This window comes from Ammospiza caudacuta, chromosome 20, assembly GCF_027887145.1.
Source record: "Ammospiza caudacuta isolate bAmmCau1 chromosome 20, bAmmCau1.pri, whole genome shotgun sequence".
NCBI lineage: Eukaryota > Metazoa > Chordata > Aves > Passeriformes > Passerellidae > Ammospiza > Ammospiza caudacuta.
The window spans coordinates 7,700,492-7,723,210 of NC_080612.1; the positions used below are offsets into that span (position 1 = coordinate 7,700,492).

General features: G+C 43.5%; 1 protein-coding gene across 2 annotated transcripts; it reads left to right on the forward strand.

The window, feature by feature from the left end:
* The first annotated feature begins 3,132 nt into the window (after positions 1-3,132).
* CRK (CRK proto-oncogene, adaptor protein) lies at positions 3,133-19,985 on the forward strand. Of its 2 annotated transcripts, none has more exons than XM_058817770.1 (3): positions 3,133-3,444; positions 10,525-11,060; positions 16,738-19,985. In XM_058817770.1, exons 1-3 carry the CDS (start codon positions 3,201-3,203, stop codon positions 16,873-16,875), a joined length of 918 nt encoding a protein of 305 aa, XP_058673753.1. In that variant the 5' UTR covers positions 3,133-3,200; the 3' UTR covers positions 16,876-19,985. The 2 variants fall into 2 exon arrangements, with proteins under 2 accessions (XP_058673753.1, XP_058673754.1); XM_058817771.1 differs by having other exon boundaries at positions 10,525-10,890.
* Positions 19,986-22,719: the final 2,734 nt, after the last annotated feature.

Below are 22,719 nucleotides of genomic sequence, written 5' to 3' on the forward strand. Positions count from 1 at the left end.
CCCTCCATGCTTGGCACCTTTTCAAGATTCACTCATTGCACTCAGCAAGAAACTTTCAACTGACTGACTGTGGCTTTGGACACATTGCCAAAATTTTAGAGCTCCTTAGGAAAAAACAATCTCTGGCCAACTGGTAGGGACAATAAAATCAGGAGAGGGCAACAAAACGTGGGTACTAGTGGGGTTTTTTACTGCTAGGTGAGTGAATAGAATGTTTTCATAATATTTTGTAATTCCTTTCAGGATCTTGTAAGTAACAGCGAATTCTTCAGCATTTCAAGCTGATTTAGGTTTATTCTTCTGAGACTGTGTCCCAGAGCTTTTTCTTTCACATTCCTCTCTGCAATCCCTCTGCCTATGAAAGATCACCTGAATTCTTAAAATTCATGTTAATTGTTTTCAAATTTGTAGGAAGCAGAAGGGCTGTGCCTTGTTGTAGCCTTTGTGCAGCAGGGATGGGGCAAGGGTAATAAACCACTGAGGGATGCAGTGTTTAAATAGGGGAGGAAAAAGAAATTTGGGAAAGGCTACCAGTCATTGTCAGAAATGTTAAGTAAGGAAAGGCTTTTACAAATAATGAAGATGAGAAAGTGACTGTAGGAGAGAAGCTGTGGATGACCTGGAAGTGATCAAGGCCAGGTTGGATGGAGCTCTGCCTTAGTTGAGGTGTCCCTGTCCATAGCCGGGGGTCAGACCTGGATGATCTGCGAGGTCACTTCCAACCCAAACTACTCCAAGATCCTATGAAATCATTCCAGCATGAAAACACTCACAGGAGCGATTTAGGGCAGGAGCGTTATTGGTTTCCCCTCTTTGACCACCAGAGAGAGCTCATGCAACAGAATTTCCAACGTGAGCAAAAAGCAGAACCAAAACCTGATGGAAAACACCAATTCCCGCAGTTCTGGGATCGGCTGAAAACAGGAGATGGGGACCGGGAAGGGAGGGGAAAAAAATAACAGTCAGCAAAAAAAAAAAAATAGACTTTTTTGCAGAGGTCTGGTAGGAGTCAGAAAAATGGTGAATTTTGCCCTAATAAAGAATTGGTTGTTTGTTTCTTTGTTTTGAGGTCTGCGAACACTGAACAGAAAGGACACGTGTTCCTGCGGATATGATTTAACTCTCCTGCCGTCCTGGGCTCTCAACAAGGATCTGCAGCTTTTCAAACCTGTGAAAAACCCATGAAAGTGTGTGTGCTATCCCTGCAGCTGGCCAGCACACCCCACACATCACCAGGGAAACTGGGACTGACTTCCAAATGGATATGGGCTCCTCCTAGCTCCAGTCCATCTAGAGAGAGAACAGCATTGGCAGAGGAAGGATGTGCATTTGTGAGGCTGAAATCAAGCACCTGGTGTTTTCTTATGGATTTGATGAATCCACAGGCTCCCCACCTGTAAAACAGAATATTTTCTCACTGGGATATTGTGGAGGTTAGTACAACCCTGGTAACCTCACACAATGCCAGAGTCCCATCCAGGACACAGCTACAGGGCCCTAAAAAAAGCAGGATATTGGGTGCAGGGAGGAGCACAGCACCCTCACAGTCAGGGACAGCTGTGCTCTAACATTGTTTATGCAAGTGCTGCCACAGGGAGAACACACAGTTGAAAAAGCACATTCCTTTCTGGAAAAAGCTCACAGAACTGAGCAGAGCTGGAGCAGAATTCTACACACATTGACACATACTACTCTGGCATTTAAGATATCTTGGAGAGCAGTCTAAAAGTGGTAAATATTTCTGTGTTTTCACAAATAGAACTCTTAATTTGTGCATGCCCACACACACATGGTTCTTCTGTGGCACCAGTGGAACTTAAGCTCTTTGCTGTTGCAGACCTCTGTGGTACTGCAGTCAGTGAACTGCCCTGAATAAAACAAAACTTTTTCTTTCACAGGGCTATTTTTAACCCAGAACAGCTCGTTGGCCCAATTCAGTGTGTACTGCCATGAAAAGAAGCTGTGCTAGCACAGCCATAGGTGGGAATATGTGGCTGGCAGTGAAGATGAGGAGAGAAGCTGCTGGCACAGCCCTGAAGGAAAACACAGTGAGCTGCAGCCTTCAATGTACAGATGAAAATATACACAATATACTGAGCTAGAAGGCACCCACAAGGATCATCTATTCCAACTTCTGGCCCTATACAAACATCCCAACAATACCAGAGCATCCCTGGGAGTGTTGTCCAAACCCTCCTGGAGCTCTGGCAGCCTCGGGGCTGTGCCCATTCCCTGGGGAGTCTGGGCAGTGCCCAGCACTGTCTGGGGAAGAACTTTTCCTAAAATCCAACCCAAACCTGCCCTGGCACAGTTCCTGCTCTTCCCTGTCCCTGGTCACAGTGCAGAGGTTGGTGCTATCCCTCAGAAGGATGTTGAAGATCACAATGAGGTTTGACGTCAATGTCTTCCTCTCCAAACAAACCAAGTATCCCCAGTCCATTCTCATAAGGGTTTCTCTCCAGACCCTTCCCCACCTTTGCAGGCAAGGAAAGGTGTGGCAGCAGGGCCAGGGAAGGGATTGTCCCCCTGTGCTAGTCATTTTAAAGGCCACATTCGAGCGCTGTGTCCCTTCAGTTCAGGAAGGACATCGAGGGGCTGGAGCATGACCAGGGAAGGGAACAGAGCTGAGGGAGGATCCGGAGCACCAGGAGAGGCTGAGGGAGCCAGGAGAGCTGAGCCTGGAGAAAAGGAGCAGGAACCTTTTTGCTCTCCACAACTGCTGGGAAGGAGGCTGGAGCCAGGTGGGGTCGGGCTCTGCTCCCAAGGGACAGAACGAGGGGAAACGGCCTCAAGCTGTGCCAGGGGAGGGTAAGGCTGGATATCAGGAGGAACTTCTTCCCAGAGAAGGTCATTGGAAAGGCTGCCCAGGGATGTGGCGGAGTCACCGCGCTCGGAGGTGTTCAAGAAACGACCGGACGCGGCACTCCGGTGTGGTTAAGAAGGCGGTGTCCGGTACCGGGTCGGACTCGCTGATTACGGCGGTGTTTCCCAGCCCGATCGATGCCGCCACTGCCGGGATTCACCGGCCGTTCCCGTCTCCCCCTCCCAGCCGCCCTCACACGGACCCCGCCCGCGCGGGGAGATGACGTCAGGGCTCCCCGTGTGCGGTCACGTCCGGTAGGTGAGGTCAGGCCGGGGCCGCCATTTTGAGCGGCTCCGCGGGCGGCGGCGGCCGCGGTCGGGGGAGGAGCGCGGCCCCCATGGCCGGGCAGTTCGACTCCGAGGACCGGGCGAGCTGGTACTGGGGCCGGCTGAGCCGCGGCGAGGCCGTATCGCTGCTGCAGGGCCAGCGCCACGGCACCTTCCTGGTGCGCGACTCCAGCACCATCCCCGGCGACTTCGTGCTGTCGGTGTCCGAGAGCTCCCGCGTCTCGCACTACATCGTCAACAGCCTGGGGCCGGCGGGAGCCCGGCGGTCCGGCGGCGAGGGCCCCGGGGCCCCGGGTGAGTGACCCCCAGGGCCGGCGGTGCCCGCAGCCCGGGCAGGGCAACCGGGGCGGCTCCGCCGGGCGCCCGGGCGGTGTTCGCAGGCTGCAGCGCTTTGTGCTGGAGTTAAGCCGCGTTCGGAGCTGCGGCCGCTGCCCGAGCACAGCCGTGTCCGCACCTGCCGTCCTGTGCCACAGGAAATTCAGCGTCCTGGAGTTGGGCATCCCGCGGCTCCAGCCTCGCACCTCTTTGTTTTCCTGACCCCCTTAGGGATAATTCATAGATTTCCCGTGTTATCTCAGCCGGGAGGTGGTTCTGTGCGAGTGTCATCTCCAAAGCCTGACTTCTGACAAGGCAGTTTTGCGTTATCAGGGAGGCTGAGCTCGAGTTTGAGTGGTGGGAACTCCTCAGGATGTTTCTTGAAATCAGATGTGAAGTTCGGTTTGTTTCCCCTTGAAAGGAGAAGTTTGATATTATTTCTCATCAGCTGAACATGTAATAATGAAAACAACACACTGCCGATTGTGCCAGAGGGAGAAGCAGAATTTTTGCTGTTTAGTCCAAGTAAACCCCAGCAGTGCAGAACCCTTGGATGTGTCAGAATGTGCAGTTCAAAGGCACTGGTGTCCCTCTGCTGGAACTGCTCGAGTTTGGATATTAATCCTTGCAAAAATGATGTGGATATGTGATTAGCACCTCTGCAAGGAGCCACTAGATAATTTTTAATAATACTAAACCTGTGTAATAAGAGATTTGGTGAACTTGTTTGGCAGAAAGTAGATAGAGACACTGTGGTGTAGGTCTGTGGGTGGAATAGGAGACTAGTGGTGGAAAGATATAACAAGACTTGTTTTATTTTTCAGTCTCTGCACAGAGTGTTTGACTAAGGAGATAATCTGAGAGAAAACAAGATTAGTGCCAGTAGGTTTGCACTGTCATACAGGGGAAGCATTTCAGATTGGAAAAATGGGGAAAGTCTAAACTGATCCTGTTTGTGCCAGGAACCTCCTGGAGCTGCATGGTGCACTCAGGTCACAGAGCTCCACAGGCAGAAGTTAAATGTGGCTGAATTCAGCTGGAAATGGAATTTATTGCTGCTGTGGGGGTCAGAACGTGGTGGGTTCCTGTTGTTCTGTGTGTGCAGGCAGAGGTTTGTTTGGTGCTGTAATTGCTGACAAGGATGGCTGGTGTTGTGTGGAGCAGAGTCAGTCACCAGGATGCTTTGTTGTGAGTCCAACCTAATTGGATTTTAAAGACAGTGAGAAACACTGGCTCATGAGTGTCTGTCACTTCTGGGCAGTTGTTTTTTGGGGAGCAGCTCATCTCTGGAAAAACAGTGGCATCACTTCAGTACAGCCATCCTGACTTTTTTCTTGTGTTACATCCTAAGCTCAGTGACATTTGTGGCATTCTGTGGGCTGGCTTTGGTTAAAATCAAGAAGTACCTTGTAATTCTCTTCTGTTTTAAAAGAGTAGCTGTGTAAGCTGGTGCCACAGTAGGCTTAATATATCTGGAAAAGTATAATTATGTTGTGGTTGGTCTCCTTTTTATTTGTCCCCTGGAGGTTCTGGGGAGGGGTGATGCATCACTGCTGCACTACAGACACTCCCACGCTGATTTCAGTAATTTTAATTAAATCTTGCCTCCATGCTGATGCTGCTGCCTTCACACTCCAACCAAAGAAGGTGCTGGGGAGGTGTACATTGAATTATACTCCAAGTGTAATTAAGGTGCTCTTCCAGAAGAAAATAAGTGGGAAGTTGTTCTGCAGTGGAAGGGAGGTGAAAACAGTAGAAGATTGAAGATGATTCTGTGTTTGGGTAGGGAAGCTAATGCAGTAAAAAGAGCTAAACGTTTGCAGATTGTCCTGCTTTTTTACTGTGGCCAAGTCAGAACAGTAGGGAAAACAAAATTACTATATTTTAGTATGGTACAATTTTTTTACCAATTTATTGTTTGGCAAATGCACAGATCTCTCTGGGAAATTTGAATATTCCAGGTTGGGTTCTTGGGTTGATTTGTGTTGGGCTGCTCAGTGTCTGTGAAACTCCTGGCTGCTCTCATGGATAGGGAAGCCTCAGCACAGAATGAATGAGATGAGGGGCTTTGGCTTACCTAAAAACCAGAATGTCACAAAAACAGGATACCTTCTCTGATTTCTGAAGTAGAAAGTAAACTTGCAAACTCTTTGTTAAATTGACCTTTTGACTGATGCTGCAGTTTCTAACTTCTTGCAGGTGATTTTTCAAGAAAGAAAAAAGAATTGAACAGAATTTTTTATGTCTTTCTGGAATGTTTCAAGGCTGTTAAAAAATAGGATAAATCACTGAATTATGTGAAAGAAAAACAGTCTGTTTTCAGTGGGAAGGGATAATTTGTGATGAGGTATCACAGTAATGGCTGAAGAAATCCGAAACAAGTGCTCCATGCAGGCATTAGCATGGTGATAGACAGCAGAGGAAATATTAAATATATCATGTGTTTATGATGTGACATGGGGGCTTGGGGTAAAAATGTGTGATATGCACTAAAAAATGCCTGAAATACTTAAAGATAGAAATGTTCTCTGTTGAGAGTGCAGCATTTTAAAGACAGAAGCCTTATAATGTTATTAAATTTGTCTGTCTGAAGTAGGCAAATATAACAGATAAAATGCAGAAATGGATGTTTGCACAAGAGCATGAGTCTGCAATGAATTTTTCTTAATCACTTCCATTGTGACTGAACCTCCTGGAATCACAGAATCCTCACAGAATGATACCCACACTCAGCCCTGGGTGAGGTGGCTTTAGGCATGTGTGAGCAGAGTGGTTTAGCTCTCATGCTTGGGTTTTGGTTTTATTTTCATTTTTATATTGGGATAAAAATATATTGAAATGCAAACTAGTTGTAACTAGTGAGCAGAGTGGTTTAGCTCTCATGCTTTTGGTTTTATTTTCATTTTTATATTGGGATAAAAATACATTGAAATGCAAACTAGTTGTAACTTTATAAAGTGCTGTATTAGACATCTGCTGTTATCCTGTGATCTGTAAATGATGAGTGCAGTGATCAGAAATGAGTGTAACTCCTCAGTGAATGTTTTCCTGGTGTGCTCAGAGCTCTTCCACTCAATGGAGTTTTATGTTTTTATAGGGTGTTCATGGGGTTTATTTGTTCTGCTCAGCATGAGTAGGAAGGTACTTGAGAACAAGGAAAAGAGGTGTCCCTGAGGGGGTGGGGGAAGCACAAGGGCTGGAATGTGATGCCTTCAGAGCCCAGTTCCCATCTGCTCCAGGAGGAAGTGGCTGACATCACTGGGGTGTCTTACTGCTGCTCTGGCTGATAAGAACAGCTTTGCTGGCCCTAAACACTCTGAATTGGGAAAGGGAGCCACCCTTGTAGAATAAAAGTAGATGTAAAAATAAAGACCTGTATTTCTGTGAAAGAAAATTTCCAAAGCTTGGGAATGAAAACTCCTTATTGACACAATTGGAGTGAAGGGAGAAATGCAAACCCCCTGAGATGTCTGAGAAGGTGAGAAGTGTCTCTGTGGTTTCACCACCTGCCCAACCAGCACAATATTGGGTGGTTTATAGCCCTGATCCCCAAGATCTGGACAATATTTAAAACACACACCAGCACTTTTCCCAGACTGACACAAGGCAGCTCAGTGTCAGAGGGCTGTGACAGGAGGGAATGTGCATCATAAAGAGAGAACTGATATGAGCCAGGTTTGAAACGTTCTTCAGTTGTGGGACTCTTTGGATTTTAACTCTTTCCTCCCCTTTTGTGGCATCCTGAGATGGCTGGAGTGATGTTAGTGGAGGTGGAGTCAGGAAAGAAGAGGATACTCAGCCCTTTGTGCTTCTCATTCAAAAAGTTCCTCTTGCTCAGCTGAGCAGTGCTGGTGTTGGAGGTAGTCCCTGAGCAGCTTCTCCAGCTGTGCCAGGCTGCAGAAAGAGAATTTTCAGAACTCAAGTGTCCCAGTTTCCACAGGACGTGACAAAGGACTCACCTTTCCATGCTTGTGCTCTTCTGGGAGCTTCAGGAGATGTGCACACTGTGCTGCTCAGGCTTGTGCCTTCCAGAGGGATCCCAGGATCATGAGGAAAGCTGCTCTTATTCCCAAAAAAACCCACTCACCTTGATGCTGTAACTTTTTCTTTGTTAGATTTTGTTAGAATTATTCCATTGGCCTGCAGGTATGAGCAGTGTCACAGTTCAAACAAGAGGCTGAAGAATTCCTCTGAAATCTGTTAATCTGTGAATTTCATTGTACCAGGGAGTGACAAAAGTCAGGAGCCTGTAGGGAGTGGAATAATTAATTTCCCCACTGCATGTGAACATCCCTTGGTTCATGGTAGCTGAAGAACATCCACAAAAGATTTAAACTGATGGAAAGTTTTCCACTTGCTTGGGAAGGTGGAGTTGTGTTTTATTTCCCATCTGCATTTTACCACCCGTGACTTTGAACTATGTTGACCTTTTTATGCGTGTTTTAGCTAAATTTTAGGAGTCTTCTATTTAAGTTCTCCAGATAATTATGAGATTGCTGCCTTGATATTAATTGATGATTAATTTAGATTAAGTTTATAGATTTCTTGTTCTAGATCTTCTGTAGCTGCCTTATATTTTTTAAAAGAAAAGCATCAGAAGTGCACGTGGTTTTCTGGCAGTGTGGTCTTTGGGAGGGTGACATCTCTCCTTTCTGATGCTTTTCTCTCTGTCCTTTCAAGGAGTGCATTGATCTTTCTGATCCCAGAGTTTGGAGGGTCTGTGTCCTCTGGCTGTTGAGCAAAACACCTCTTAGGATCTGATTTTCCAGGATACAGTACAGTGATTTCTGTCACTCCTCTGTACATAATGTTCCAGAGGACTTTTCTTTTTAAAGTCCAACTTGTATTCAGGTACATTTGGCAGGTCCCTCAGGCTGTTGTGCATTAATTCAAGAGGGTGAACCTGTTCCAAAGGAAAAAAAGACACTCCAAAATGCCTTGTTCATCCTGGTGGAGATTGAAGATTGACCAGGCTGATGAATGTTACTGATGAACTGCTCATTTCCTGTGACCTGTGAAGATTTCTCAGTGAATCCCACATTGCTGACAGAGCTCAGCCCCCTGGCTGAGTCAGCTTGTAGCAGGTTTCACTGAGGTAAATTGGTGTTTCAGGATCTCTGTTTCTGTCATGTGAAATAAGTTCCATGTCAGTGAACTTCCCTGAGACTGTCTTCTCCATGTGAGTTGCAAAGAGCTTTGCTGCCCTGCTCTTAAAGTTCCCATGACTTTTTCTTTTTGCTCAGATGTCAAGTTTGATCCTTAAAGCTAAATGTAAAATAGTGCTAGATATTTGCACATGTTTCTGTCACCAGGTTGGTCTGAGACCTGCTGTGTTCCCCACTTCTACCTCTAGTGAAGTGCAGCATTCCCTGTTTCCCACTGAGCTGTTTGAAGTGGTGCAGGCACGCTGCCTGTCCAGCCAGAATTCCTGTCCTGTGAGCCCACAGAGCTGACAGTGCCACTGGGATGAAATTCCAGGGTTCTGGCCAAGTCTAGAGCTCTATGTTACATCTCAGCAACAAAACTTGAGGGGGTTTTGCATCCTCTCAGCATTACACTGTGGGAGAATATGATGGCTTCTTAAATCTCTTCCCATGCTGGGCTCACTTTTCTCACTGATAATTACATTAACTTCCTTTATCTCTGGTGATGCCGGTTTGAGGGGGTTTTTTTGCAGTTTTTCAAGGCTATTGCTTTTGGGTTTTGGCTCACTGTGTTTGTATTCATTTCTTTAGAGAGCCTTTCAGAGCTGTTAAAGCATGCAAACATGCTTTTTGCAATGACTTAGTTCTGCTCCTTTGGATTTCCTTTAAGCAGCCCCACTAATGCTGCTGTTCCTTCAGGATACTTCAGAACTCATTTCTCGGGTGTTGGTCTCATTGAATCTGCCCTTTTCTCTCTTAGAACCCCTTTCTGCTCTCCTGAAAGAACTTGTTGTAACATTAGCTTTCCATGCTGACAGTGCTACTTTGCAGGGAGTTTTGGATCAGTGACAGCTTGAAAGATTCTGCTAGCTTTGTACTCCAGAGCTAAGGCTTGGGACTGTTAGATATTCCCTGCAGAGAAAACAGACTTGCAAAGTAAGCATCTCTGTCTTGCTAAAAGAGTTACTCATTAAAGTATAAATCTTTTCATCTGCACTCCCTTCCCCCAGCCTTCCCCAGTTCTTCCCATAGCTGGTGGCACGGGACATGGTGGAAATAGAACATCATGTGTGTGTTTTTCCCCAGCTGAGCCTGAAGGACATAGAATGGAAAAAAAAGCACAGCACACAGATTGGAAATGGATATTCTGCACTTGTAGTGATGCTTGTAATGGCTTGGATGTGAACATCATCTGTATTCCAGTGTATTTGAGGTTTGGATTTATGGCTTAGGCTCCATCTGACAAACATGGCAAAGAAGCTACAAGACGTGAGATTAAAAGGCTGAGTCATTCCTGTTATGAAAATATAGGTTGTTGCTTTACATTGCATAGAATGGAGATAATTTTCTTTGCTGGTATCTTTTATCAAAATGAAAAATAACTTAATTTGTTTGCTGCTGTGCAAAGCAGTTTTCTGTAGTGTCCATGCCTTTAATGCAAGGTGTTACAACAGGTAAATAACCATTATTGCAGTGTTGTTCTTTGGAAATAGATCTGAGCAGCAGAAGAGAGTTACAAAAAATAATTTCCTTGAAATGGTACCAAAATTTGCTTCCTATATTTAGAGTATAAAACAGGGGGATTGTACAGGCTCCTGATGTATTGAGCATTTTCATCTGTTGGGTCCATATAACACTGAAAGAAACAAAGATATTTTTATCATAATTTGGGAAGTTTGGCGATGCCAGAGAATTTCTCTTTTCTTTCCTTGAAAAAATCTTTTTAAAAAAACTACTTATGGTCATGATAGTGCTGCCTTTGATTGAAAATGTTCAGAAAAGCTGAATATGATGTCAAGGTGATCAAATTCGGTGTTGAAATACTTCTGTTTAAATGTATTTGTCTTCTCAAATGTTTGATTTGTAGTTTCAATGATTTGTAGTTTCTCCTTGACATGTTGCCTTCTCTTTTCAGGGTCGAATCCCACCAGGTTTCGAATAGGTGACCAAGAGTTTGATTCTTTGCCATCTTTACTGGAATTCTACAAAATTCACTATTTGGACACTACAACCTTGATAGAACCGGTTTCGCGCTCGAGGCAGAATAGCGGGGTCATCCTCAGGCAGGAGGAGGCCGAGTATGTGCGAGCCCTCTTTGACTTTAATGGCAATGATGAGGAAGATCTCCCCTTTAAGAAAGGAGACATCCTGAGAATCCGCGATAAGCCTGAAGAGCAGTGGTGGAACGCAGAAGACAGCGAAGGGAAGAGGGGAATGATTCCCGTTCCTTACGTCGAGAAGTATAGACCTTCCTCTGCTTCAGTCCCCACTCTGATTGGAGGTAACCAGGATAGTTCCCACCCACAACCACTGGGTGGGCCGGAGCCAGGGCCCTATGCCCAGCCCAGCATCAACACTCCGCTCCCTAACCTCCAGAATGGCCCCATTTATGCCCGGGTTATCCAGAAGCGAGTCCCTAATGCCTACGACAAGACAGCCTTGGCTTTGGAGGTACATAATGGGCAAAATGTAGAAGGAAGAGATCTGTTCAAGGGATTTCCCTTTTGCTCACGTGGTAGTTTTAGAGGAATGAGAAAGGGAAAAGCTTTGTAATACTGGTTTTATGTCATCATTAATAAGTTATGGATAAAATGAGTGACTTGAGTCACTTTTAAATTAGATTATTGTTAATTATTACTAGGTTAATGAACCAGTATTGTGTCTGTTGTCAACCATCACTAACATAAGTGTTTCCCCATCCATGTTTTCAGTTCTGAAATGTTTATTTTGGGGGGAGGGAGAGGGAGCAGCTCATAAATTGTATGTCTGAACCTGTGTTTGCTGTTGTGTGCCTCACCACAATCTGTACAAGGTGTGCTGGGTTGTTTGTTGGTTTGTGTTGTGTTGGGCATTTTTTTCTCCCCAATGTGTCAGCAGTTTTAAAGCAATCAGTGGAAACATTGCTACACTTCGAAATTACCTGGACTGAGATGATGATCACACACAGAATTTAATTGTAACATCACCTCAAGCAGATGACTTTGGGTTTAGGTTTGAGGCAAGAGCATTTCACAGTTCACACCACAGTTTGTTAGTCTGGTATAAAGCAGTGATTGATAAGAAATGCAATAGCACTTGTTCACACCACAGTTTGTTAGGTCTGGTACAAAGCAGTGATTGATGGAGCAGGGTTTGTAGTAAAGCACTGAGTTTTCCCCAGGTTGATTCACTTCCTGACAGGACCAAGTAATTGCACAGGCTCTTTTTGATTTGTCTTTTTTCCTCTTAAAAAAGTGACTGGAGTGCTCTATCTCTCCACATCAGATAGTTCTCTCCCAAGTTACACTTGAGGAAATTGAGAGTAAGGTATTCCCTGTGGCAGACCTTTGCCTTAGGATATGTAAATTGTATCCTTTAATCTAGGCTTTCTTTGAGCCAGAGGCTCTGGAATTTCCTGATACCTAATTGACTTCCTGTTTATATAACATTTTAAGTACTTGGGAAAAAAAACAGTTTCTGTGCTGAGTCAGAGCATCTCCTCTGCACTCTCAAATTCTTTGTGCAATTGTGCATAGCACAGGAGGCACTCCAGGACTTCAGGGACCTGGCAGCTGTAGGTGTGTGTCAGTGCAGAAGTGGGAGGTGCAGCACAGGCTGCAGGTGGGTCACTGATGTGCAGCCTGGCAGGTGGGAAATCTCTCCCATGTAGGTAGGAGATACAGTCTTGAGTTGCTGCACATTCTGTTATAGGGCTGAATATTTTTGGATTGAGAAGCAGGTATAGAAATTCATGTAAACTGACCAGATTTTGGGGAAATGTGAGGATTTTTACCCTTCAAACTCTCATAAAGGTTAAAATGCTGTCTCTCTCCTTTTTCTCACCCTTTCCACCCAGTTACACCCTGGAGCTTGGGAAGATTCCTGAATGCAGGCTGTTGTAATCACCAGATGTTAGATTGGTTGTGAGCCTCTGGATACTGTTGTGGCATATTTAGCAAACCCTTTTGGTTTTCTTTCTGAATTTTGCATTCTCTTAAGCCTTAACTTCACACTTTATTCCACCAAAGAACCCCACACTGCTGCCCAGTGCAGGATTTGGGAGCATGGAGTGAAACAGGGAGGGTGAGGAAATGCTGCTAATCCAGGCCATAAGCAACTTAGAGTGAAAGGAAATGCTTTCCACGCTGGAGAGCAGCTTGTGGGTGCCAGGGCTGATCTTGGGTTAGTTCAATCCTCTTCACCAAACTCACATGATCTGGCAAGAGTGCAGTGCTGTAGGAAGAGCAGCTTTGTGGGTAACACCTCTCTTTTCTGAGCTACCTTACACCTCTAGAGTCTTTTACTAACTGATGGGAGAGGCTGAGTAGCTGAAGGATTTGGGAGAGGCAGCTGAGAAGTGTCAGCTCAGCTTGGCTGTGAGACCACAGGGGATTTCTGGTGTCCAGAAATGGCCTTTGTGGGCCTCTTAAAACTACTTCAATATTTATCATTAGACACCTTGGCCCTCCTGGTTAGGGTGTTACATTCCTGTCTTGCTCTCCATTTAAGAAATGCAATAGCACTTGTGGTTCTTCATTCTGTATGTAATATTGCAAACATTTAGTTTTAAAAAGTGAGCCATTTATCACTGCTTCCAGTGGCCTTCAAAGCTTTGCAGCTTTTATCACTTCCAATCACAATGTTACTGAGTTGCTTTCAATGTCTGTACAAGGAAAAAAGCAATATTTCATTTTATCCAAGTTTTTCTTCATCCTGTCTATCAAAGTGCTGTCTCTTGTTGTTTCCTTTCTCCACATTCCCTTTCACTTCATGGTGTTCCTTCTCTGTTTATTTAGAGATCTCTTTCTTAGATAACTTAGTAGAGAGCATTATGTAAATCTGATCAGGCCATTTTTGCCCAGACCTCTTTATAAATACAGCAAGTGGGATTCTTTCCAAATGAAAACTCTTATCCTTAAATCTGGCAATATGCATGGCAGGGGGTGGATCCCACTGCTTCTCTGAGAAAAATAGATTCTTAACATCAAACAGTTTTTGCCCAAACTGCAAATAGAATATCTGTGCTGTTCTGTTATTTTAAGCCTGACATGCTTTTGAAGAGTTCAGGGAAGGAGGATCAGAGCAGATGATGTTCTAATAAAGTCTGTGCTCTATTATGGAGAAAAGATTCAGCAGGAGAAGTTAACATTTATTTTGCATGTAACTGGACCTATGCAAGGAGATTTCAGTGTATTTTAAGAGAAAATAGAGGAGGAAAAGGGAAGATCTGTGTGGTGAATGACTCTGAGATCGATCGATTTATTTTTTTTCTTTGTAACAGTAGCAGAACTCTGCCACCTTGACCTCACCAAAGAGGAGTACTTGGAATAAAACCACAGCATACAGAAGTCTTCACTTGAACCTTCAGTTTTGCTTTGAAGCATATGGGGTATATTTAGTTTTAAAGCTTCTGATGAAGACTGAGACAAAGCTGGCTTTCTAGCAGGGTACAGTGTTGTTCCTGAGGTGCTGTGCTTGGTGGGATGATGCACTATGGAGTGATGTGGCCATAAATCAATGCTGAAAGTGAGGAGAATTCAGAGACAGCGTCCACTCCTTGCCTAAAGGTTTTAAAACTTCAGCACTTGTAATCATAAGTAATTTTTGGAAGGTTTCTCTGTATTGTCTTCAGGAGAGTGGTTGAAATGCAGCTTGCTAGGCAGAGGTTTGAAGCAGATCTAGAAAGATCTTTCAGTTAGTCAGGATCTAATGGAGCCGTTTTATTAAGGCAGCATTTGTGAAATGGTTCGTGCTTGCTTAAAATTAGTCCTGCTTTGGCAGATGTACAGATATATAGATACATATGTAAGAATGAATGAGAAGGTTTATATATATATATAAATGAAATGGGAATAAAAAACCGTATCAGTGTGTCTGCTAAATGAAATTACTGGCCAAAAAGGAATATTTGATCTCAGAGGTCTCTCCTCATTTAACAGTTACCAAAAAGCAGCTTTCAAGTGTAGCTCTGTATGGTAAGGGGAATTCATAATTGAGTGTCCCTTGGCTGCAGTGACCCTGAAACACCCCTGGAACCAAAAACCAGCTGCAGGATGCTGGGGGAGCAGGGGAGCTTCCCAAGCACCCCACAGTGTAACTGTGTCACTGCTCTGTTGAACCCACCTTCTGCAGGTGAGTTTATTGTAAGGCATCCAAGATAAACCCTAATGAACACTAATTAGGTGTGACAGAGCACAGGCCCACAGTCTGCAAACCAGTGCAAGTGGTGCTTTTCCCTTCCCAGTGGGCTGGAGGTTAAACACTGCTCTGGTGAGGGCTGATCTGTAGATGATATCCAGGTCTGAAGCAGTTTGAAGTTATCTGGGACATTGTTCTGTCATGGCTGTGATTAGGAAATCAGATTTTCCACTTCTAGTATTGTCACATTAAATCTTACCCTTGTTAAATGATAGCTGATGTATTGTTTTGGTCAGCAGAGTATTTTTGTTGGTACAACCCCCCAGTGGTTATTAGCAGTAGCAAAATTATACAAACTGCATGATTAAATTCCTAAAGAGCTGAAGCTTGCATTCAGAACTGGAGGAAGGCTTCTTTTTGCCTGTAGCTAATACATAAGAGGATTTTCTTCAAAATATGATTCATTAAAATGTCTATACTAATGACTACAAAAGGCAAAAATAAAGCTACAGCAAGAGTCCCAATGGGCCTCTCATTACCAGATAAGTAATCATGAGAGGTATGGGAAGCTTAATTAAATGTCCATGAAAGGGGTTGAATTTATGAACTGTTAAAAGCTGTTCTGGCAAAAGATTTCAAGTGATTAAAACCTGTAAAGTTAATGGAGAATGGTAACATCTGAAATTGTTTTCCTTGTTCTTTGCTGGCTGCCTGGAAAGTGCAAATAATGAGGTTGTATTTTAGATGGATTTGGAACACAGTGATGAGCATCTGTGTGAATTATATATTCAGTGAATTTCTGGATGAAATGCAGCGAGGCCTTTGGCCACACCCTCAGAGTTTATTTACAGTATTAGTGAAAGAAAATAGAGTCTATCTATCCCAAAAGCATCCTCCATCTGTGATGTGGGAAGAATTCTAAAAACCGTTGTACGTTACTCGTAAATCAGATTATTGATAAAATTCTGCAGAGGGGTAGAATGGGTGGGCAGCTTTTCAGTGGTGCATTCATTGACTCTGCAGTGAGTGTCTACAATGTAAATTGTGCTTCCTTGGGGTGTGTGAGTGCCACTTAATGAAGTGCCCTTAAATATGAACAGAGCTGGGGACTGATCAGACCCAGACTTGTGTCCTGGTGTGAACTCCCTGCACAGCCTGGGGAAGGGCCTGCTGTGCAGTGTGTCCCTGTGTCACAGTGGGGTGACAGAGGCTGCCTTTGGAATTTGTGCTGGCAGTATTAGGGTGGAGATTAGAATAGGGGATGTATTCCTGGGCAAGTGGGAGAGGCATCTGTTGTCTTTACTATTCCCATGAGTGCTGGACTTGGCAGTGCTGAGTTAATGGCTGGACTCGATGACCCTGAAGATCTTTTCCAACTTAAACAATTCTGTGATTCAGTGGGATTTATTTCTCTGAGAAATCCATGCTGGGAAAGCCTGAAATGCCATCTGGCTTTGCCTTTGGTAGTGGCTGACTGTGGATGTCCAGAGCAGGAACAGAGCAGCCTTATGGCACTTCTTACACTTGTTATAATCTGTGAAGAGTGAGAGATCCTCCACTTTCCAGCTTGAAAAGTGGGATTCCAAAGCTAAGGAGCAGTTGAGCTTGCAGGTTAGTGTCCACTTGGTCCAGGTGCAAGTAGGAATAGAGGTGCCTTGTTTTATGAGGCTCTGGGTGGAGTCCCAGCAGTGTGCAGGCCTCTGTCAGCCCAGCAAGGCACATTTCTCAGGACAGCACCTGATGGCAGGTCCCAGGAGCACTTGGAAAGGTTGGTTTTGGATTGCTGACTCTTCAATTCAGGTAGTTCTCACCTGATCGAGGCACATTTCTTTATACACTTTGTTGGAGTGAATGGCATTGGGGGCAGGCTGGTGTCACAGACACTGCCAGGACTAAAGCTGCTTTTTCTGGGTGTGTATCTGGTGCACGTGGGTGAAGCACACCAGGGAGGGGTGGCAGCTGATCCTGCCCGTGTTTCTGGTTTGTAACATGTTTATTTCTTACCCCACAGGTCGGTGAGCTGGTAAAGGTCACAAAGATTAACATGAGTGGTCAGTGGGAAGGAGAATGTAATGGCAGACGTGGTCACTTTCCATTCACACACGTCCGTCTGCTGGATCAACAGAATCCTGACGAGGACTTCAGCTGAGTGTGGCTCAACAGTTGCTCTTACAGATGGGAACAATCTCAACTTGTTTTTATTGCAGATGCCATCAAGACTAAGCTCGGACCGACGCTGCAAGTGGTATTGCTTGGATAAGCATTCTGATAACCTGCAAACCCCTGGGACTCAACACCACCATTCCTTAAGCAAGGGTCATGTAATTCAGGGTACGACAGTAGATAACTCTGTGTCCAGTGGCAGAACTAGGCCATGATTCTAGGTTGTAATGCCTGCTTATGTCCACGTGCACAGCAGCCTGGACCTTCCAGCAGCAGCAGCTGGAGAAGGCAGTGCTGTAGATGTTCAGAGAACATTTATAGCTCTCTCCAGGCCCATTGCTTATGTTGCTTCTTCCTCAGGCAATGAAAATCAACCGTAGACAATTCAATACCTTGATAGAAATTTCACAAATTTATCCTGGAGCTCTCTCTGTGTTTTTTTCCATCCTGGGTTCTCTGCAGTGCTCTGCATGGTCAGTTAGCTGTGCACAGCACAGACTGAGGCAAGGGCCTGTTGGGCACAGCCTTATGATTTACAGATCCTTACCATTTTCATGGTAAATGACAGATCCAATCAACCTCAGAATTCTAGAACCTTGTGGACACTAGATTGATTTCTTCAGTACTGTTGATGCTCCAAACATAGCAGCTGATTTTAATTTAAGATTTTTATTAACACACAGTATCTCCTTTTATCCACAAATACAAGGCTTATGGAAGTGTAAACCTCCATATCAGTGCTGAAAAATACGTGCATAGCACTTTAATACGTAGCTTTAAAGCAGTGTTTGATTCACTAAATATACTAAAATATTGACACTGCTTTCCAATAAAATTAAATTGTGTAGGGTTAGTTTAATTTTTCTAGAATTCTTCAATATTGTACAATACTGTTACAGTACAAATCAATGTCAAGCACGGTGAACTGACAAACCAAATATTAGTTTTATTTTAAAGAGTCTGGGGACTCTTCTGGTTTAATTCCCATCTGTAAAATATTTGATAGTGAACTCATGAGGATTTTATTTTTAATAAACTAATGGAAAATAATTGTGTGCTTCTGGATTGATTCTCAAAAGGCATAATAGAGTAAATATGGCTTCCTAGCTCATGATGAAAATCAGTGCATTGAGTAGGCACTTTATGCACTGCTTGATGGTTGTTTTTTAGTCTGTTCTTCTAATTATCTGGTTTTCTCTAATATAAATCAGAATGGATTTAGTAAGTTTTGTAAACTGAAATTAAACACTGAAATAACTCTCCCTTGCCTGTACCCTGGGTTGTTTTCCAAGCACAGCACTCTGGTGACCAAACTAAATTTTGTAACTTTGACTACAGTATAATCCATGCAGAAGGGTTTTTCTAAATAGCATCAAACTGAAACTGTTGGGTTTGGTTGCTTCACACCATGTGACCCCAAGGCTCACGGGTTGCAAAGGCCTTTGCTGCAAGGCACCAACCCTACAACCATACTGGTAACACTTTACCTCAGAACTCTGTAACATGCTGGAAATTATAATATTTCTGTTCTATTTAAGTACTAGTTGTTTTACTTCAAAATTAATCCATCAGCAAGTCTGAGTAATGTTCAGGTTATGGGCACTCATTAATTCTGTGGACTAACGTTGATCACACTTGTCCATCACCAGTCTCATGAGCACTACTGAGGATTAATGTCAAAAACTGACAGCAGGGACAGTGGGGTAAGAATGGAAATGAGGAATTGCAGCTCTGTTCTACCTTGGATTGCTATTCTGGTTAGGGTGACATGCCAGTGATTGTGAGAGCTCTTCTAGCTTAGTACAAAATTTACTTTGAGGGCAAAAAAATTGTGAAACTAACTCTAACTCATCAAGTTCTTTAAGGCTGATTTGTTTTCCTGTGATCCTGATATTCACTATAACTGTTAGCTGCACTCTGAATAACAGACTTAATACTGAGTTTTTCAGTAGCCCATATATCCTTATGTTTTTCTTCAGGTATTGCAAAAGGAACACAATAAACAGTGTGCCATTAGAGTGACACTGTTCTGAAGGATTTTTGCCAACTGCACTTAATGAAAGCCCATATATTTCTACCTTTCCAATCAGGAATTCAGATACCAAAAGATCATTTTTCTGGAAGTTTTATTATGCAAACCTTGCCTTTTTAATACAAAAGACTTTAATTGAATTAACTAGCAAGTTCCCTGCAAACTTTGTAGATGTGGTTTTGTTAAGACTGTATAAATTGTGAATATTTGTACACTTTGAAAGAGCAAAATAAGGAAACTAGAGGAGTCTTGATAGCTGCTGTTACACTAGAATCCCAAGTTCTTGTCAAGCAGTTTTTTTAGCTGATTGATACATTAATGCAACTGTTTTCCACTCTTCAGTTCTAAGCTGAAATGTGATTTTGTTTCATAGGTGATAGAAAGGAGTATGAATTTGGACAAAATAGACATTTCAACTTGTCAGGCTCTTCAAGGCAAATAGGTAGAACCCATGTCCATGAACATGTAGAGGAAATCCTTTTGTGGCCTTTGTTTATCCTCTGCTGTTTGTTCCCTCCCTTCTCCCAATGCGTGCAGAAAAATCATTGCTCAGAATGTTGGTCACAATCTTTTGTCTCTTCCTTGGCTGTGGTTTTGGTCTCTTGTGCATAGGCAGGTGTTAGAACTAGAATAATCATTTCTAGAAATACACCATGAAAGCAGAATGCTCAATTACACTGTGTTCTTCTGGTGCATTTACACGTTATATCACACTAAAAAGTACAACTGGCTGCTATGGTTTTTTAATATATATTTCATTTTGGTAAGCCCCTGCCTTTTTACTAATATATGACCTGGTTAAATCTTGTTAATCTGTTTGAATTGTATTTGTTAATAATGCAAAGATTTCTAATCATCTTTAAGAGCAGAACACTTCCTTTTTGTTAATGGTTTTGGGGAAGGATTCTAACCAAACCTGTTTGAAGAAAAATATGAACATGTGCCATTGTATTATAACACTATCCACTTTCTTGACAGTTAAAGTCCTTTTTTTATTTTTTTGTAGCATGTAATGTATATGTTCATAGTACGTGAAGTAAATAAAAGTATAGCCAAAACTTTGACTCAGTCATTCTCAATCAGTTCTTGGAGTACTTGCATGTAATAATTAAAAATAGAGGGGGTGTGGCCATTTTTAATTGGCCATGTTAGTATGAAAATAATTAAACACAGCACTACAGAAATAAGACAAACCAAGCTAACTAAATTAACTTATCAAACAATAAAATATGGCTTTTTTTGAAAGAAGGTGACTTTCTGTAATTAAATGAGTCAAGGGGTTGGGGGAAATGTGTATTCTCATTTCAAAAATAACTTGTGAGAAATGTTAAGATGAGATTTTGTAGCTCTTGCTCTCAATTCTACCTGCACAAGTGTGTCAGGGAATAGTCTGGGGATTGTTTGGATGGGAAGGTTGGGAAGATAAAAAGCTGTTCATATATTCTTAGAAATATCAGTGAACACAAAGTTACACAAATGAATACCAGCAAGAATCTCCTGCAGGAATCTACAAATGGTTCAGAAGAGCTGTTTTCATGTGTGGTGGTGTGAGAGCACTAACTCAGTGAAAGGCCAGGGTGTGCAGGTGTTGTCCAGGGCTGAAGGACAGAAAATCAGGATCAGAATCCCATGGGGAGCAATGCTTGTAACATCAATCTGCATTAAAGCTACTTTTGCCACACTATTCCTTAAAAACTGCAAGGGGACAGTGGCCCTTAGGCCCCAGGGATAAGAATCTTGGTGTGTCTCCACAGAGCAAAGATTATTCTGTCAGCTCTAGATGGAAAAAAACTTGTCATTTTTCATAGGCAGAAGCCCCCAGCTTTGCTCCAGTGCTCACCCACTGCAAAGGTGCCTTTTAATGAGATTAGCTGGGAGAATTTCAGAGCCAAAAGGGAGAGGCTGTGCCTGCCCTTCCCCAGGGCCCTGCCAGCCATCCCCTCCTGCTCCACCTTGCTCTGGTGTCTGCAGAGCTCCCTGAGCTGATGGAGCACAGGGCTCATGCAGAAAATGCTTTTCCTTTTCCATTCCCTCTCCTTCCAGCTGTGGGGTTTGGCTGCAGCAGCGGTTGAATGAATTAATGTGAAAGTTCAGGGGGCAAAGGGCAGGCAAGGATTGCATCAGCAAATTGTGCTGTATTTCCTTGGATTAGGCTGTTTATTCCTCATGCTTTGCCAAATCCCTGACCAATTTCCAAGTATCTGAATGCCATCTGTAACGAGTGCATTCAAAAGAATTTCAAGTATTTAGACAATATGCTATTATTTAGCAAGGGGACCAAGAATGCACCTCACTTCTGGCAATTAAATCTGCTTGAAGTGTCCTGATTTATTGATATTATTGAACTCCCTGCAACCTGAGTGCTTGCTGAACATGAGGATCACAGAAAAATTCCTAAATTGATCCAAATCTAATTTATTGTGCACAGCTTCCCAAGTCTCTGCTGAAAAATAGACTTTTATGGTCAAGAGAGTGCAGAAGTGATTTGCAAGTCTTAAAAATTTACACAGAGATAGTGTGCACTACTGGGACCTTTTGAGTGCCTAACTTTGTATCACATATTTACCATCAATTCAGAAGTAAAGGTTTACAATGATTCCCAATTTCAGCAAAATCAGCATTTTCTAATCTTACTTCAAATAAATAAAAAAAGCAAATTTTTTTCTGGACTTGGCACCTAATTTTCAGTGATCTTAGTCACTGATGTCTTTGTTTTAAAGAAATCCTCATTAGATTATGCTGATCTGTGAAAAAGAGGGCCTAAATATCCCTTGAAAACAGAGCATTGATTTTCTGAGCAAGTGATATAAAAATAACTCTGTCAAGCTTTTAGATTTATTTATAAGAAAACCATAAGGTAATGTTGATCGTGCAGACCCTAAAACTCAAGTTCATCAACTGAAAAATAAAAAAGGCCACGAATAAACTACTGAAAAAATGTGCTTTGAATGGTGTTCAAGGTGTGTGCCCTCAGTCACCCATCAGGAGCCCATTTCAGTGGGCACAATACAATAAATGGGGATACCTGACTTTGTGTCCAGGAGGTGCCAGGGCCAGCTCTGTCTCTGCTGTCGAAACTTGCAAAGGTCTCTGGGCACTTTTCCTGTCAGTGAGCTGATGGGAGAGCATCTGTAGTCTGCACTTCCAGGGAGACACTGGGAAAAGAGATAAGAATTCATTCACAGCTACCCTGAGCAAATCACAGAATTGTGGCATGGTTTGGGTTGGAAGGGACCTTAAAACTCATTCCAATTCCTCTGCCATGGGCAGGGACACCTTCCATGAGACCAGGTTGCTCCAAACCTAATCCAACCTGGCCTTCAACACTCCCAGGGATGGGGATCTTTGAAGATCAGGTTCATGCCAGCCATGCATCATCCCTTTTAGTTTTCTGAAACCATTATGATTTCAGAAATCGAGGCATTATCTCAGTTATTGAAGTGAATGCTCCTTTTGGTTTTCAGAAGTACTGTGTGAGGAACTCGTGAAACATTCCATTTTACTTTCTAGATTTTCTAGCCTCTTGAAACTGTGAAATTACCACGTGCTATGCACTGGAGGTAATTCTTAGAGCAAACACCCTGAGGAGGCTGCAGACACCTGTATGTGACCGTCTGCCTCTCGGTCACAGATCCACCCTTCCACGAGGGGCACATGGGGTGATTTGTACCCAAATACCGAGAGTGGGTAACACAAACAGCGCTGTCAGCGTCTGAGGTTAGCATAAACATGGAGAGATGGAGCTGCACTGAGGGAAATGCGACCGGCGGCCGGGCCCGCTGCCCCCCGCTCGCCCAT